Source organism: Girardinichthys multiradiatus, chromosome 7 (assembly GCF_021462225.1).
Source record: "Girardinichthys multiradiatus isolate DD_20200921_A chromosome 7, DD_fGirMul_XY1, whole genome shotgun sequence".
Classification (NCBI taxonomy): domain Eukaryota; kingdom Metazoa; phylum Chordata; class Actinopteri; order Cyprinodontiformes; family Goodeidae; genus Girardinichthys; species Girardinichthys multiradiatus.
This window is the reverse complement of record NC_061800.1, coordinates 21,358,997-21,375,680: the sequence shown is the minus strand read 5'-3', so window position 1 is coordinate 21,375,680 and position 16,684 is coordinate 21,358,997. Positions and strand designations below refer to the sequence as shown.

The window sequence follows — 16,684 nt, the reverse complement described above, 5'->3', positions numbered from 1 at the left end:
CTCCTTTTCCCACACGAAACATTTTTTTTCTGACTTGGTGGATTCTTAGGCCATGTTGGTTCTTACAGTTTCCTGCAAATGCATGTTTCACTCGTCGATCCATTTGTTGTTAACCATAAGTCTGTCTCCCCTCTTCTCAATATCTCCTAGGGGTAACTCTCTAAAGAATTATCTCACATTAAAAAAATTAGAAAATCCCACCTTTATTGGCATTTATTAAGTGAGAAAAAAAATCCTGTTACCAATTAATGTTATGTCGTAAGAAATATCTGCATATCTGCTGCTGAAATTACTTTTAAAACAGTCTTTTATCAAACGGACAACAGTTCATCATCTATATAATTAAAGTTGGAGCATACAGAGAGAGGGATCTTTGAGCCTTGGACCCTATCTTATGCTGTGTTTTTTTCAGTTCATGCCACATTTGTTCTGTAGGATGTAGGGCTGAGGAATTGAAATAGCATGAAGGAAGTATGATTTTGTGCCTGATAATCCTTTTGTGCTGATTTGAAGATCCAATGACTGCTAATGTTTAATTTTCTGGTAGGGTCTGGTAGATTTTTAATTTAAGATGTCCTAGCATTTGAAAGACCATAGTGCCATGCATTCTATTAAGGTTCTATGGAATACAAACATTCCCACAGCATCACAGATCCCCTACCATACCTAACAATAAGTGGAAGATGAACTTTTACCGGACTTGTTGGTCAGTGAGTAAAAGAAATAGGTCTGTCTCCTTTTCTAATTATACACCAGGAAAGCAGAAATTAAAAGTTCCTAGAAAACCTGATGAACTTAAAATGGTCAATGATGGATAAATTCATTTTAAATGGATTGTTAGAGGCACCAACAATTGTACCACCGATCTTTTAAAAAATAATTCAATTCAAAAATACTTTATTCATCCCAAAGGGAAATTAAATGTTGTTGTAGCTGATATTTTAAAGGTTTCTTCAAAGAGCTGTTGGAGATGCTGATGGCTGTGGGCAGGAAGGATCTCCTGTAGTGGTCTGTTTTACAGCAGATCTGAAGAAGCCTCTGACTGAAGACACGCTGTAGTACAACAGTCTGATGAAGAGGATGCTCAGGGTTCTTCATAATGTTCCTAATTTTCTGAAGAATCCTTCTTTGCACAATGATCTCCAGAGGTTCCAGACAAGTCCCCAGAACAGAGCCAGCCTTCTTTATTAGATTGTTGAGCTTTTTTAAGTTCCTGGTGCATCTGATGCAGCTACCCCAGCAGATGATGGTAGAAAAGATCGCACTCTCCACAACTCCTGATAGTTCATCATTTGCCTACTCAGGTAGGCCAACATGAGTCTCTCGGACCTTCATGATGTGGGATGTCAGGGCAACAGCTCTATACTCATTGAGGACTAATAGGTGAGTTTTCCTTGGTACCGGAACAGGACAGAAGGTCTTCCACAACACTGGAACATTTTCCTGGGTCAGGCTAAGGTGCTGCAGAATCCCACAGAGCTGCTTGTCACAGACATTCAGCTAACACCATCTGGTCTTGCTGCCTTATTCTGGTTCAGTCTCATCAGTTGCCTCTATACCTGACTTCTAATTATTTCCTAAGGGATTTATTCCCCTCTGAAATAATTTACTCAAATTCAAAGTTGAATATGTATAATATTTGCAGTGTGAAATAATGCTACAGCAGCAAAAGATGAAATTATTTTAAAGCATTTTACCCATCCTTCCCAGGCCTAGTAACCACTCTCTCTTGTGTAAGATCTACTATTTTACAGATTTGTAAGCTGTCACGAAATAATGCCTTTTGCTCTCCCTTTGTCAAATTAGATTTTCATATGATTCACTTAGAAACCACTAAAATCTGCAAATCTCCAAACAAGATGAGGTGAAAAACCTCTGCATATCCAGGAGTATTCAAGCACATTAAGGACCCAAATAACTCTGGTTGTATCTAAAATATGTTTATTAAAAACAACAACACATATTTCATATACATCACTATATCTGTCACAAAATAAATTGTTAGGTATTATCACATTTATGCAATATTTGAGTGTTTATTCAGTGCCAACAGTGACTTCTAAACTAATCTGTTCAGTGTAATAATCTGTGCCTTCTGCTTTAGCTGTTGCTGCCTTGTTTCACTGTTAAAGATAAATACAAAAATGCTTAAACCTTACAAAAAGTTATGCAAAATGAAAATTATGTAGAAACAAAACACCATACTTGATATGTTTGTTGAAACTGATGTTTACATTAGCCTAAAGGAAATTTGTCCATTACCAGGAAAATGCACAGAAACAGAAGGATTCGCATAAAAAAAGACCAATTATAAAAGGCCATAAACATGATTTTTTTTTAATTGCTGCAATTACACACAATGGATTTGAAGTTCAAATACGCACATAGAGTGCACATTATAGGTCTGTCAAACATTTTATTTCAGTCTATTAAACAGCTAGTTACAAACTTCTTAATTTCACCGATGTGGAAACAGAAGAATATAAGAGAGAAATGTTTCAGATGACTACGCTGGTACTGCTATGGGAGCCTCTATCCTAAGAGAAAAAAAAGTGACAAAGTTGAAGTTAGAGTTTAAGAAGGAGATGCCATGATTACCACAAGCAAAAACACAGACAGAAACACAAAGAAGCACCAAAGAAGAGGAAGAAACTAATCTATACGAAGCTAGACAATGGCATGAGTTTTGCACATGTATGCGTTGTACCCACCTGCTGCCACTTGGGGGCAGTGTGAAAGGTCTGTGGAACAGTTGGATATTTAGTTTGCTCTCGTTCATGTGTGCTTTGCTAACTTTCTTTTATCTTAGCCTCTTCAGCAGCAAAATAGAAGAAGAAAAGGTTTGAGATGGTTAGCTAACAAACCATCATCTGGACTGCAATGTTGCAGCTTTTCCCATTATTAGACTAAAGCCTCTGAATGTATTCCCACAAATAAGTGAGCAAGAACACAAAGTCTGATTCTTTTGTACCATAGACAGGCAAGATTAGCAGCAGCCAGTTTAAAAAAGCCAATTTTTCAGATGTTTCAAGCAGAAAAATGATCAGATGAAGCCTTCAGACTAAGTTACCTTTTTTTTAGATCTGTTTCTCTGCAGAAAATTCTCACAAAATCTGGCAACACACACTGTATCAGTTAGCAATAAAGTAGGTATATTTCTGTTTTAACATCCAGTTGTTTGCACATAGCTTCCAAGATTTGTGCACCAGTTCATTGTGTCACTGCAAGCTTTAAGGCCATTTTTAGCTTTGGAGTATGTTTGACTACAACCAAAGAGGCGTTTCTTCAAAGTGGACCTAAACTGAGATTGACCTTTATGTTTGCAGCATTAGCTGTGTGAGATACCCCACTCTGCTACGAAGTGGGGGACAGTTTTCAAAGCCACTCCTCTCATAGGTTGAAGAAGAAAGAAAGAGGTAAAGACTAAAAACAAAAGGCAGTGGCAGAATACAACATAAATAGGTTAAGGTTTAGCACTTTGCTGGTTCAGTGTCAGTAATAGGGGAGGATCTTACAGAAAAACAGTCGTAGTTGCTCCGACTAGGTTGGATCTCAGTGGAGTAGTAGCTGGGGGGTTTCTCTGGCCAATCCTTTCCTTTGCGTCTTTTCCTCCTGCTACTGACCTCGTCATCTGAGCTCCAGGACCCTTTGCGGAGCCGGGGAGGGGAGTAGCTCCTCTCCCTCCTTGCTGATCTGCTATGCAGCTCCTCCATTATGTCGTCTCCGCTTCGGATTCGCAGCCTGGACCCTCGCCCTCTCCTCCCAGCGGAACTGCCTCTCTCATTCCTTGAACCCCTGGGTGTCGCTCTGCCTCGCCTGTTGTCCCAGTCCAAATCATCGCTGTATTCACGCAATATCCCCTGTCTTGGCAGGGGGTCATCTCTGCTTTTGTACCCATGACTGTCTCGCTGTGGGCCCCCTCCTGAGTGGTTGGTGCTCCCACTAGACTGACTGGACATTCTTGGATATCCCCTGGCCCTGTCTCCACCAGCATGGTCCCTGCGGGAGGAAAAGCTGGGAACATGCTGGATGATAGGAGGCAGAGTGATCACCCTTCTCTCCATCCCTTTGACCCCCATCTCATTCAGCGCTGACAACATGCTTGGCGGGCCGGGGGCATAGGGCACTGCTGGAGGAGAGGGTTGGGGCTGCAGATGGGGCTGTAAAGGGGGTATGTTTCGCACAATGTGTGGTGCAATTTGAGGGGGCACCACATCCAGCCCCCTCACCTGGTTCTCCAGGTAGTCCAGCATTGGGTTGGCACCTTGAATGCTGCTACGCAGGCTGCCATTCATCATGTATTGTGTATGCAAAGGGGGCTGCTGCTGCTGCGGGGCCATGGGTGCCAAATGCATGGGAGTCATGGAGATATTTTGCTTAGTTGGGTAATCTGACATTGAGGCTGGGACTAAAAGAGAGAAAATAAATCAGAGATACAAAGGAAACAACATAAATGTGTAATGAGCTTATTATTAGTACAAGAACTGGTTTTCTTGACTCTCTGAAGTCAAACCAAATAAACACACCCTGAGTAAAGAAACAAGTCATCCACCAAATAAAACTTTTCATTCCTTTATCTGACTGACATTTACCTGAGTACAGCAGGGGAACACCCAGGGAGGAGGCATTGCTGATGGTTGTATAAATAGGGTGACCGTTCACCCAGGGAACCATGGCTTTCTGAGCTTCTTTCAGCATCCGGTGCTGCATCACAGCTGCAATCAGAGCAAAAACCAGAAACGCTTCAGTGGTGGAAAATACCACTGAGTTGGTTTATTTCATCAGAATTTGCTAATCAAAAGTTATTTCAAATATTGTTGGACCTGTAAGTATATTCTAAACAAGATAAAGACATTACACTTAAATTATACAGGACACTATACAACATTAGGTAGCAGACTTTCCATGCCTGAAACCAAACTCACCAACATGAATAATATTTCTACCGTTTATGTCTCTCTTACTTATTAATGGCTCACAATAATACTGATGTATTAAGACGTTGTTTTGGGTTAAATAGCAGTATTTCTTCATCATAATATTCTGCACTTGGTTTTGTTGTACTTCAAGGAGAAGTTTCTGATAATATTTTATTTTTACCAGGGTGCAGGCTTCCTACACATTTTCTATTTCAAAATTTCAGACTTTTTCAGACTCTATTTTCTCTGTTTTTCTGATAGTTTTTAATAATATTCTAGATATTTAACTAAAACTTTGACTAGTTGGATTTAATGCTCTGTATTTTCCACAGATCTTAAAACTGGCTTTCAGTGAGCTAAAGGGCTATTTAAAAGCGTTTTGGCATCCGGACCAAGTTAGATCAGCTCTTTTTAAAATGTATAACCCTTAGACGGAGTAACTCTGGACTGGGTTGTCCTACAATAGAATTCTGTAGAGCAGTTTTCCATCTGTAATAGCTTGAGCTATCGGTAAAAATCCCCAAAAGGTTTTGTATTGATGCTAAACTAAACCAAGACCACAGGTCCATTTAAAAATGTTCATTTATTAGGGTCTGAAATCCAAAAATTTGATACTGAATTTATGCATTTAATCAGTACAGTGCATATTAATCACATTGGCAATGCGCTTCTATGTAAACATCAGTACAACAGCTCAATTTCATCCTTAGTCAATTGTATGAGACATAATGGCCTTTTCTTTCTTCTAAATGAGTTCGCATACATCTGGGGATTCTGTCACTGGCTCTAAAAACCAAAACAATTATTAAATTGAACTAAAACATAAGTTTTAATGAGTTAAATCGAAGATAAAGAAGAGTTATCTAGATATAAATCAGCACATACAGCCCCTAATTTTTCTCTTTACTTGATTATCTTTGTCCATACCTGTTCCAACTTAAAAAAATATAAGTGAAATTTCATACTTTTCAAGACCTTTTCACCCTGAGGGCCAGATCTCATCTCCTTTAATTTTTTTTTTATAACTTTAGTTTTTGTTCTTAATTAAAAAGGTGAAAAATAGTTTGTACCACAGAAAAAAACAGTCCTAGTAAGGAGAAGCTGCCTTCTCCTGACTCCATGACACAAAGCCATCACTGGTACCTTTTTCAGGACAACAGCAGGTCCGAGGACAACAGGGACAGCGAATGTAGCAGCAGCAATTTTGGGGGCAGCACTGACAGCAGCATATGCAGAAGAGCATGATGAGCAACAGAGCGCCAATGATGATAAACAGGACGGTTAGCCAGTCTGAAACAAGAAAACCATCTTTTTCATTACAACAGAGTTCAGTCCTTGTGTTTGTGGCCTTCGTTCTCTGAACGGTAAAAGCAGCAGATGTAACTGACTGCAGAAACTTACGGTACACGATGAGTCTGACTTCTTGATCAGAGTCGCCCGTGGTGTCACCAGGAGCATCGATGCTGCAGTAATACATGCCATTATCCCACCACATCACCTCATTGATCACTAAATCAGCTTCTGTTGAGAGAAAATCCTGGGTAAATCCCTCTGCGCTGGGTCTCTGTAATAAAATGCTACTTAAAACATGTTCTCTAAAATATAGTGATAACCTGAAAAAAGTTTATCTGCTAAACAGAATAAAATAGATAAAACAATTACCTATTCCTTCAACATCTCAGGGAAGTTATTCTATATATACTTATTCTAGAATTGCGCCGCTCAAGGTGGCAGCAGGTTGGAGTAGCTCTGTTACTTTTGATCCTGATTTATTCTTTTTTGGGAACTATTCCTCTTGTTGTGGATACAGTTGATTTTTTTTGGACAACTGTCCTCTCCGGTGTCAGATGCTATGCAGCTTGGAGGATTTTTCTTAATGCTTTCTATTTTTGGACATTTGTTATGATGCATTGCCATGGCAACGGGGTTGTTTCTTACAACCGGGAGCAGCTGATTAATATCTCAAAAGCTCAAATAATACTTAAACTACAACCACAAATCCCCGATGAGTTGAAAAGGAAACGCCGTAAATGCAAAGCAGGAGCTAAGAGAAGAGAGAGAAGGAGGAAGTTCAAACCATCTCTTCCGTCGATTATGATGGGCAATGTGAGATTGTTGGGAAACAAGTTGGATGAACTCCAAGCCCTACAAAGGACCCAGGCAGAGTACCGGGCATGCAGTATCATGTGTTTTACTGAGACATGGCTGCAGGATCATATCCCCGACTCCAGCGTCTCTCTGCTGGGCTTTTTAACCATACGAGCAGACAGAGATTTAAAGAGGAGCGGCAAATGTAAAGGAGGTGGACTGGCAGTATTTGTGAACAACAGATGGTGTCATCCAGGACATGTAACTGTGAAGTGTCATCTCTGCAGTCCAGATATTGAACTGTTGGCAGTAAGTTTGCGTCCATATTATTTACCCAGAGAGTTCACCAGTGTTATTTTGGCAACAGTTTATGTTCCACCTTCCGCTGTTGCCGACACTGCATGTGATGCCTTCAGCTCAGTTGTTGCTAAGCTACAGACACAAAACCCTAATGCTTTTGTAGCAATTTCTGGTGACTTTAACCATGCTTCACTCTCTGCTACACTTCCAACGTTTCAACAGTTTGTCAGCTGCTCTACCAGAGAAAACAAAACATTGGATTTGTTTTATGCAAATGTCAAGGACTCATACATCTCTACAGCAAGACCTCCTCTAGGCAAATCCGATAACAATCTTGTTTTTCTCTGCTCGAAATATAAGCCCCTTGTTCAGAGGCAACCTGTAATAAAGAGGACTATGAGAAAATGGTCACAGGAAGCTGAAGAAGCTCTGCAAGGTTGCTTTGAGGCTACAGACTGGGACGCACTGTGCCAGCCACATGGAGAGGACATCAATGCCATGACTGAGTGTGTAACTGACTATATAAACTTCTGTGTGGATAACATCATCCCCACCAGAACCGTGAGATGCTTCCCCAATAACAAACCTTGGATCACCAGTGACCTGAAGGACCTGCTCAACAAGAAAAAAAGAGCCTTCAGAGAGGGAAACAGAGAATTATTGAGGAGTATACAGAAGCAACTTAAAGTCAAGATAAGAGACAGCAAGGAGGTGTACAAGAAGAAGCTGGAGAGCAAGCTCCAGCAAAACAATATCAGAGATGTGTGGACAGGGATGAAGAAGATCACGGGCTTCAGGCAGAGGGATGATCGGACCGATGAAGGTCTAGACAGAGCCAATGAACTGAACACAGTCTTCAATAGGTTCAGTTCAGAAACAAGCTTCGCATCCTCCTCTCCCGCTCACAGCCAAACAGACATCCCACCCTCCTTTGACCCACAGGACCCACAGCTGTCCAGTAACACCTCAAATTTTTTATCTTCCACCTCAGCCCTAGACCCTTCTGCTTCTACATGTTTGCCTTCAACCATATCAGAAGATGCTGATGCTTCCTTTGCTTCCCCCTTCCACCTGTGTGTCTCAAGAAGTCAAGTGAAGATGCAACTGGAGAGACTGAATAGGAATAAGGCCGCAGGTCCAGATCATGTCAGCCCTAGAGTCCTGAAGGGCTGTGCAGAGCAGCTCTGTGGGATTCTGCAGCACCTCTTCAACCTTAGCCTGGCCCAGAAGAAGGTTCCGGTGTTGTGGGAGACCTCCTGTCTTGTTCCGGTACCAAAGAAAACTCACCCATCAGTCCTCAATGACTATAGACCTGTTGCCCTGACATCTCACATCATGAAGGTCCTAGAGAGACTCCTGTTGGCCCACCTGAGTAAGCAAACAGTAAACCATCAGGACCCTCTTCAGTTTGCTTATCGCTGTGGAGTTGGAGTTGAAGAAGCCATCATACACCTGCTTCAACAAACCCACTGTCATCTGGACAAAGCCAGCAGCACTGTGAGGATCATGTTCTTTGATTTCTCCAGTGCATTTAATACAATCCAACCTGATTTGCTTTGTCAGAAACTCCAGAAGACTCAGGTGGAGGCCTCAACAATCTCCTGGATCAAAGACTACCTGACAAACAGACCACAGTTTGTGAGACTGAAGGGTTGTGAGTCTAACCAGGTAGTCAGCAGCACAGGAGCACCACAGGGGACTGTACTCTCACCATTCCTTTTACTCTGTACACCTCAGACTTCCAGTACAAGACAGACTCCTGTCATCTGCAGAAATACTCGGATGATTCTGCAGTCGTGGGGTGGATCAGAGATGGACAAGAAGCTGAGTACAGGAAGGTGGTGGACCGCTTTGTGGCATGGTGTGGAAACAATCATCTTTTGAACATGACTAAAACAAAGGAGATGATTGTAGATTTTAAGAGAAACAGGAATAAGTCAAAAACTATTTCTATCATGGAAGAAGAAGTGGAGGTGGTGGAGGAGTATAAATACCTCGGTGTTCCCCTGGACAACAGACTAGAGTGGAGATGCAACTGTGAAGCCATCTACAAGAAGGGACACAGCAGACTGTACTTCTTGAGGAAGCTTAGGTCCTTTGGTGTTTGCAGCAAGATGCTGCATAACTTCCATAAGTCTGTTGTGGAGAGTGTGATCTCTTCTGCCATCATCTGCTGGGGAAGCAGCATCAGAGCCAGGGACTTAAAAAAGCTCAACAAGCTGATAAAGAAGGCTGGTTCTGTTCTGGGGACTCCTCTGGAACCTCTGGAGATCATTGTGGAAAGACTGATTCTTCATAAAATGAAGAACATTATGGAGAACCCTGAGCATCTTCTTCATGAGACTGTCCTACAACAACAGAGTGTCTTCAGTCAGAGGCTTCTTCAGATCTGCTGTAAGACGGAGCGCTACAGGAGATCCTTCCTGCCCACAGCCATCAGCATCTACAACGGCTCTTTGAGGAAACCTTCATAATATGAGCTATAACAACATTTAATTTCCCTTTGGGATTAATAAAGTATTTTTGAATTGAATTGAAGTTATACACACACATCATGCTGGGATCAAACTTACTGTTCTGGACTGTGATTTTGCGATTTCTGTACTCTAGCCCCAGCATTGCCTCATTGATGCCTCTCTTCTGGATGACAGTGCGAACTGTGCGCTGGCTGTCCGGACAGTCATTGGCAGGATCCTGACCGAGGTGCAGAGCCGCCTGATAAGCTTCGAAAACAAAAGAAAGTTATTTGCCATGCCTCGGCAGACAATCGGTAAACTAGTGAACAGCATGAGACATCTTTGTCTAGCTGTATTTGATGCTGAAGGGCAGATGACACATTGAGACATTGACATTTTTGTTGTGGTATACCCACCACTGTTGTTGGCTTTTATTTAAATAATTTGTTTGAGATGAAGAAATCACCATTGCATTTTTCGACTTCTACTTACTTTCATGATAATATCAATGTAGTGTGAACTTTTAACGTGTTGTATAAATTTCACCCAAAATCCAAATATACATAATTTTTTGTGAGTATTGTCTGTCTACCGTTTTCTGGTTTTGGGTAAAAAAAATAAAATAAAATAAAAAATAAATAAGATGCAAGACAACTTGGATTCTTGGTCCAAATCACTACTTGGTACAACTCACTATTTCTAACCTCTGGAAGTTTCCTTTTGAACAGCCATTTTATTTGTGCAGCTTGGTGCATAAAACAACCTCTCTATCTGTTAGAAGTATGCAAATGAACATGCTTACATAAATGAACCCTGTGTGGAGCACTCATCCCCCTGCTTTTCACAACTTGATTGCGCAAAAAGGGCTTTGTCGGTGGAGTTAGGTTACATGTGGTTTTTCTTGTTTTTTGACGATCACTTGTACGAATATCTTCCTGTTTGTAAAGTATAGGAAATGTGTTGTTTTTTCCACTTTCTAGTTACATTTTTTCAAATGGATTGATGATGCAGAGAGGACCACAGATACAACTAACTGGGTCAACCCTGAGAAGATTTATATGTTAGCAGGTAATGTTAAAATGGACATAAAATCACTGCTCTGGATTTGGGTTTAAAGTACCCAGTGCTTGGGGGTGTACTAACATTTGTTGCTTCAGTATGTTCAACGTAGTTTTTGTAGAATTTTGTAAATTTTTAATTTAAAAAGTATGATACAGGTTTGAATCCTTTGTCATCTAAAATTACACACGAGGGTCTATTCACTGCTGCAGTAAAGTGCATAATCTTTAATTTCAAGATCAGATACTCAATGTTGTTCAATAAGAATAAGACAGCCGCTTACAGGCTGGTCCGGCTGCTAAGCTAAGCTAACAGGGCAGATGGACTGGGACTTCCCCACTAGCAGCTGTCTGATCTGGGATTTCACGCTACCTGTTATCTGTATGTGGTGACTGTTTAGTAGACAGTGGTGAATAAGCACAAGGACCAGAAAATAATATGGAATATTTTTTGCCTGAAATTTTTCACATTTTAAGTTATTGTTGGTATTAATTATAAACTGTTTCACAAAGGTTCTGTAAGACAAATGATTAAATGCAGTGATGATGATCAGAGCACTTTAAATTTTCCATTTACATAAAAAAATACACATTTCCCTAAGATTGTCTTTTCATATAAACCCGACTTAGTGGAATAGGAACTCTTTAATTTTTTTCATTTTTCATAGTTTCAGACAGACAGCTCTGCAGGAGAAGAGACAACAGTTCCAGGTTTGGATGCGTTTTCTAAACGCTCCCAGTGATCCTCTTCACCCTTATGTCCTGCCTTCCTCTACTCTACTGTCTACGCATCTTCTACTTTATAGAAATGTTTGCTTATGATTAGACAGTCAAGATATCAATTCAATGCACTTCTGGAGTGACTGTCTGTTTTTTTTTTTATTCTAATAAATAAGATTTTTACTAAAAACATGTTCTGTCGTTATCTGATATGATATGATAATAAAAGAAAAATAAGCGTGTTAATCAGTGTTTAGTAGTTATTGTAAATGAATCATGCAGTTGTAAAGCAACAACTCTGGCCTGATGCGGGTTGGTGAAAAATTAAATGTAAACTAATGATTGAAACCTTTCCTGCCTATGGATCTAGTGCAACTCAAAGAATAATGAAAGGAATTAATCAGCTGTATAACTCTAAAGCCGCTCATCATCATCTATTATTTGTCAGTTGAATAAAAAAATTATTTATTAGCTAGTAGAGTTTTAAACGGAGTAAATGGGTAGTGCCATCTGCTGGACTGAAGGTGCATTGTAGTTTTCTTCTTCCCCATACTTCATAAGACTGATTTAAATAAATGTTCCAATGCCTCTTTGAGCAATAGAAACAGAACGTACACAATTCCCTGGGATTCCTATTACCCGGGTAAATCAAATCATGGGCCTTTCGGTGGAATAGAGGCTAATAACTGAAACCTTGCACAGTGTTTGGGTTCTGCCAGTTTTACAGCGTGTGCTGATCATACTGAGGCTCTGAAGCATGAAGTAACAACTCCTTAATCTGTCTGCAGCTACTGAATCATTATAATAATATTACTCTCACTTTTCATCCTCCTCTTCATCATTAAATACAATAAAAGGGCTCGTCTGTGACAGCAAAACAAAGACATATTGCATGTAGACTGAAAAATAGCTCAGTACAACTTTATTTGACCTGCCAGCAAGTATGCACAATTTGAAGGTGTCTCCAACTATATGTGCAACAGACCTTATCAAGTCGCTGTATTTATAGTCACAGAGGTCATGGATTGTTCTTTGCATGATTAAGGATGGGATGCACATAGCAGCTGTGCTGCTGCAGGAGTGACAATTAATTACTTGGTGAGCCGATAGGCTGGTGTGGGCATGAAGAGGTTGCTACCTTCTCACAAGACCAGCAAGGCCACTCCTCCTTCAAATCCTCTAATGACCAAGCCGTGCCAATGGCTGCAGGCCACACATCACAGATAAACTGACACTGCTGCTACCAGGATCCTTTACGTTAAGCCCAGACCCAGAAATGAATCACTACAACCTCTCTACAAAGCCTATTAACTATCATACTCCGTCATACATATTGGTGAGCCCATTTTGTTCTTAATGCATCCAAGGAGAGCTGATGGTGCGTTCTGAACCAACTTGCTCAGATGTATATTTAGTTGTTTAAACATAAAAATAGGCAAATATGTATTTGTAGTGCATGAGTGGATCCTATTGATCCTTTCACAATTCAGCGCCAGCCTCACCTGCCGAGTAGTACTCCAGAATCGGGTCTTTACAGAAGGACTTGAACTTCCATGTGACGAGGACCTCCTGAGGGTTGGCTGAAGTTGAGTAGTCGCAGCGGATTATCACAGAGGCGAACAGCGCTGTTTTTCTCTCAATCTCTGGGACGATCACCTGAATGGAAAGCAGCACTGGAACAGAATTACAGAACAACGAGACAAGAATCAAATATTTTAATGACAGTAGCATAACTCTGTGGTTAAACACTGTAATCTGACCAGACTGGCTGACAGTTTACTACAACTAGACTGTGTCATCACCCATAATCACACTTGTCAGTAATCAGCTGCAAACTGTATGTGCTGATGACAGGAAGCCGCTGCTAATAGTGAGCTAAGACAACTGGAAAACGTAAACACTTTGTACCTGTGAGTGAATGCCTGTTATCAGACATTTATTAACTTTTTTTCATTATATGTTTACCAATATTTGACAAAGAGTTGCTGTCATAGTTTATATTTTCTTAACATTTTAAAATGGAAGTATGCAAAACAGGGCTGATCCAGTTTTATCTAATTTTACAAACATTTATCCACTCTATCCAGTGCAGCAATGAGCCGGTATTTCCCATTAAGGTGTTTAGCATAAAAATCTTCAGTCTAAAAAAGGAGTTTTATTTTACAGATTTTTTCCATGATTATTAAACCTCAAAGAGATAAAGAGAAAGAAATCTGAAATGTTGACATCTAAAACAACCTTTAATATAAATATTAAACCTTCAGATGGGCCGGATTTAAAGCAGTTTTTCCTAATTTTAGCAAAGTGAGTGAAAAAAATGTTCTGTCATCTCCACATATTTACATGTTCATAGGTTAAACATCAAGTAGGCAATGTCTTGAGGTCAATTTACATAAAGATTTTCATCACAGCTGATCCAGCTGTGTCTGTTTTAATATTTTGTATTTATCCACTCTAAACGTCATGTTTTTACCTAGAAAAATTTAATTGACTAAAATGTTAGCTTTTTCAAATGCCCTCCAGCTCGCTCAATTATTTGAATTGGCTGCATAAGCACTTTTTTATTAGAAAAGCAGCTTAAGCATCTGCAAAATGAAAATAAAACAAAAGCAAATAAACAGATAAATAGAGATGTCTGAAATAAATACAACTTCTTGTAAAAATAGGCGCCTATAGTTATTGCAGGCCTTTACTTTCAGATATTAGAAAAATATAGAGCAAGAACAATGCTAGTCTGTTCAAGGCAACGAAGAAATTCAAATCACTATGTGGAGTTATTATTATTAAAATAATATTAAAAGGGTTAAAGATCTTGCAAATGCTTGCAAGTTCAAGTGAAGAACAACCAATATTTGGATGTCCTAATTTGCTCACAAAGAAAAACTGTCTCTAGATGAAACTGTGCTACTGAAAGCAGAACTTAGACATGGATAAAGCAGTGCAGCCTGAATTGCAAAGCTGACCTTGAAACGATATTAGAAAAACTAAAAAAGCTCTTTTCACACAAAAAGTGACACAAATTCAGTTCCTTTAAGTGATATGAAAACACATGTTTAATGCCTTTATTCTCAGCTTCCTTGATAAATGATCTAACCCCTTTGTGTGGGTACAGGAACTGCTCTCCTGACGCTGGAGTTACTTGTGTACATGGAAAAATAGGCCACCCACAGATAAGGCCTGTCCTGTTTACCCCTGTCGATTATTAACTTGTCAGAATTTTGCTGTTACTTCCGACTGTTTGCTCCAGTTTTCTTCATTGTTTATCTCTGAATGCTTCGCTTTAAAAAAGGACATGGTAGTAAGAAAAGATCACAGATTGACCTTCAGGCAGAAGGTTTGGGAACTAGGAAAGTTAAAGCCTCACCTGTTGACAGGTGTAACAGCAGGAACACCACCAGTATCATGTTTCCCATCTCGGTGCTCCGTATCCCTCCGCGGAAACCTTACTTTTTGCCCCGTTAGTGATCAAAAACCTAATACCAATCCGGAAAATTGGTAAAAAAAAAACAAAAACGTCATGTAAGCGCCGTTCTGCATAATCACCAGGTGTTCACCTATGGCAGCATGTTGGCCAGCCTGTTGTTTTTTCTCTCGGAAGCAGTAGTAGAGGTACAGACGAGCTTCCCTATGCGCCAAGGCGGAGGCTGATCATCCCCTCCCCCACCTAGCTACAGGTGACCTCCTTGACCCCGCCCACTGTGACAGGTGCAGGTGGAGTCAGGAGGACGGGAGTGGACGTTGAATTTAATTATTTACTCCTTACACATTTCTGTTTTTGCTTTATTATTTTTTTTTTGCCCTTAAATGTTTTTTTTAATCATCAAACAAATTTTAATAGATAAACCTTAGGAGAAACATGTATTTTTGATTAAAGAAAGAGTAATTTATTAAGGGCAAAGACTATACAAACCCTAAATCTAATAACAATTGTGTCTCGTTTACTCGCTTGTGATGTTTGTATAATAATGACTTTTTCTTTTACCTTTTTACCAACCCAACTATTTTTTAAGACCAAAAAGGTGCATTCTGTAAATCTGTCTCTTTCTTTGAGGGTTTCAATCATAAAAATTGTTCAAAAGGGCAGCCTGCAACGCTACTGTGAATTTCCATAAAACAAGAATGCATTCCTCATGGTAATGCGAACATCCTCTTCATGAGTTTGAGGGTGTGTAAAAAAAAAGAGGGACTAGTTTGCCTCACAGATCCTGATTGTAAAGTTCCCTCTCAGAATGTAACATGCAAAGTGTTGGAGCTCTGTTTGTTAGGATGTCTACGTCTTATAGAGGAAAACGAAGTCCTGCAAAGACACAAACACAGGCGCTACTGTGCTGAGCTCAGGTGCTGTTCACTTCTCTCTCAAGTGTGCTTGAATACCCTAAAATGCTTCAGAGACCAAAAGCTCTGCTATCACGCCTGTTTTTGGCTCCGAATCCTTCATTCCTTCTTTATCGGAGTCAAGACAGAACATGCAGCACCTTTCACTCTGTGCATGTTTCTATCCACTGTGTACAAAATACCAAAAAACAGTGGTCTGTTCATTTGGATTTTAAATAATAGCAGAATTAACAATTCTATTTATTTTCTCCCAACATTTAGTCTAGTTTTGTTGAAAAATTGCTCAATGCAGCAAGTCCCAAACATGGCAAGAAGCTAGTCCTAACATGAAAAAACAAATGGGTGAAGTAGTAAAGCGGTTTTGAACAGAAACATGATAAAACCCTTAACAGACTGTACACTTATGTCAAAGGGTAGCATGTATGTTGGTCTTCTAAATCCAGGTCAAATTGCCACAGAGTCTTGTGTAAACATTCCCAGACAGTCAGAGCAACAATTATAAAGTTCAAAATAACTGGAGCAATGACAAACAAGGATGGAAGAGGATATGAGTTCATTCTGCCACCATGCACAGTGAGCAGGATGATGAGGAAGATGAGAGAACTGGACACCATCTGCAAACAAGTTGTTCTACCATCACAAATGTAAACATGGATACCATGTACTTTGGTCAGATGAAACTAAGACTGAGCTTTTCGAAACACTCAGGTGGGTTGGATGTAAAACAAAGGTTGAGTATGTAAAAAAGCACATCATCTTAATAGTTAAGTGATGCCGTGGACTTTTTTCTCTCCCAAAGACATCGTTA

The 16,684-nt window shown here is 40.0% G+C and overlaps 1 protein-coding gene across 4 annotated transcripts; it reads right to left on the bottom strand.

Moving 5' to 3' along the window:
• Positions 1-1,924: 1,924 nt before the first annotated feature.
• Positions 1,925-15,193, bottom strand: ildr1b (immunoglobulin-like domain containing receptor 1b). Of its 4 annotated transcripts, none has more exons than XM_047370556.1 (8): positions 14,906-15,192; positions 13,044-13,214; positions 9,881-10,030; positions 6,321-6,440; positions 6,063-6,209; positions 4,593-4,715; positions 3,516-4,408; positions 1,925-2,537 (listed from the first exon to the last, which is right to left on the bottom strand). In XM_047370556.1, the coding sequence occupies exons 1-8, from the start codon at positions 14,952-14,954 to the stop codon at positions 2,499-2,501; spliced, it is 1,692 nt and encodes a 563-aa protein (XP_047226512.1). In that variant the 5' UTR covers positions 14,955-15,192; the 3' UTR covers positions 1,925-2,498. The 4 variants fall into 4 exon arrangements, with proteins under 4 accessions (XP_047226512.1, XP_047226511.1, XP_047226510.1 ...); XM_047370555.1 differs by having other exon boundaries at positions 1,925-4,408; positions 14,906-15,014; positions 15,096-15,162; XM_047370554.1 differs by having other exon boundaries at positions 1,925-4,408; positions 14,906-15,193.
• Positions 15,194-16,684: the final 1,491 nt, after the last annotated feature.

What these genes read in the sequence shown, in the direction of transcription:
- ildr1b (XM_047370554.1), bottom strand. Translation starts at nt 14,954, where the DNA reads ATGGGAAACATGATACTGGTGGTGTTCCTGCTGTTACACCTGTCAACA. An exon ending in CAAAATCACAGTCCAGAACA is followed by an intron (nt 6,441 to 9,880) that starts GTAAGTTTGATC and finishes TTCTCTCAACAG; the next exon opens with AAGCTGATTTAGTGATCAAT. An exon ending in AGTCAGACTCATCGTGTACC is followed by an intron (nt 6,210 to 6,320) that starts GTAAGTTTCTGC and finishes TTCTTGTTTCAG; the next exon opens with ACTGGCTAACCGTCCTGTTT.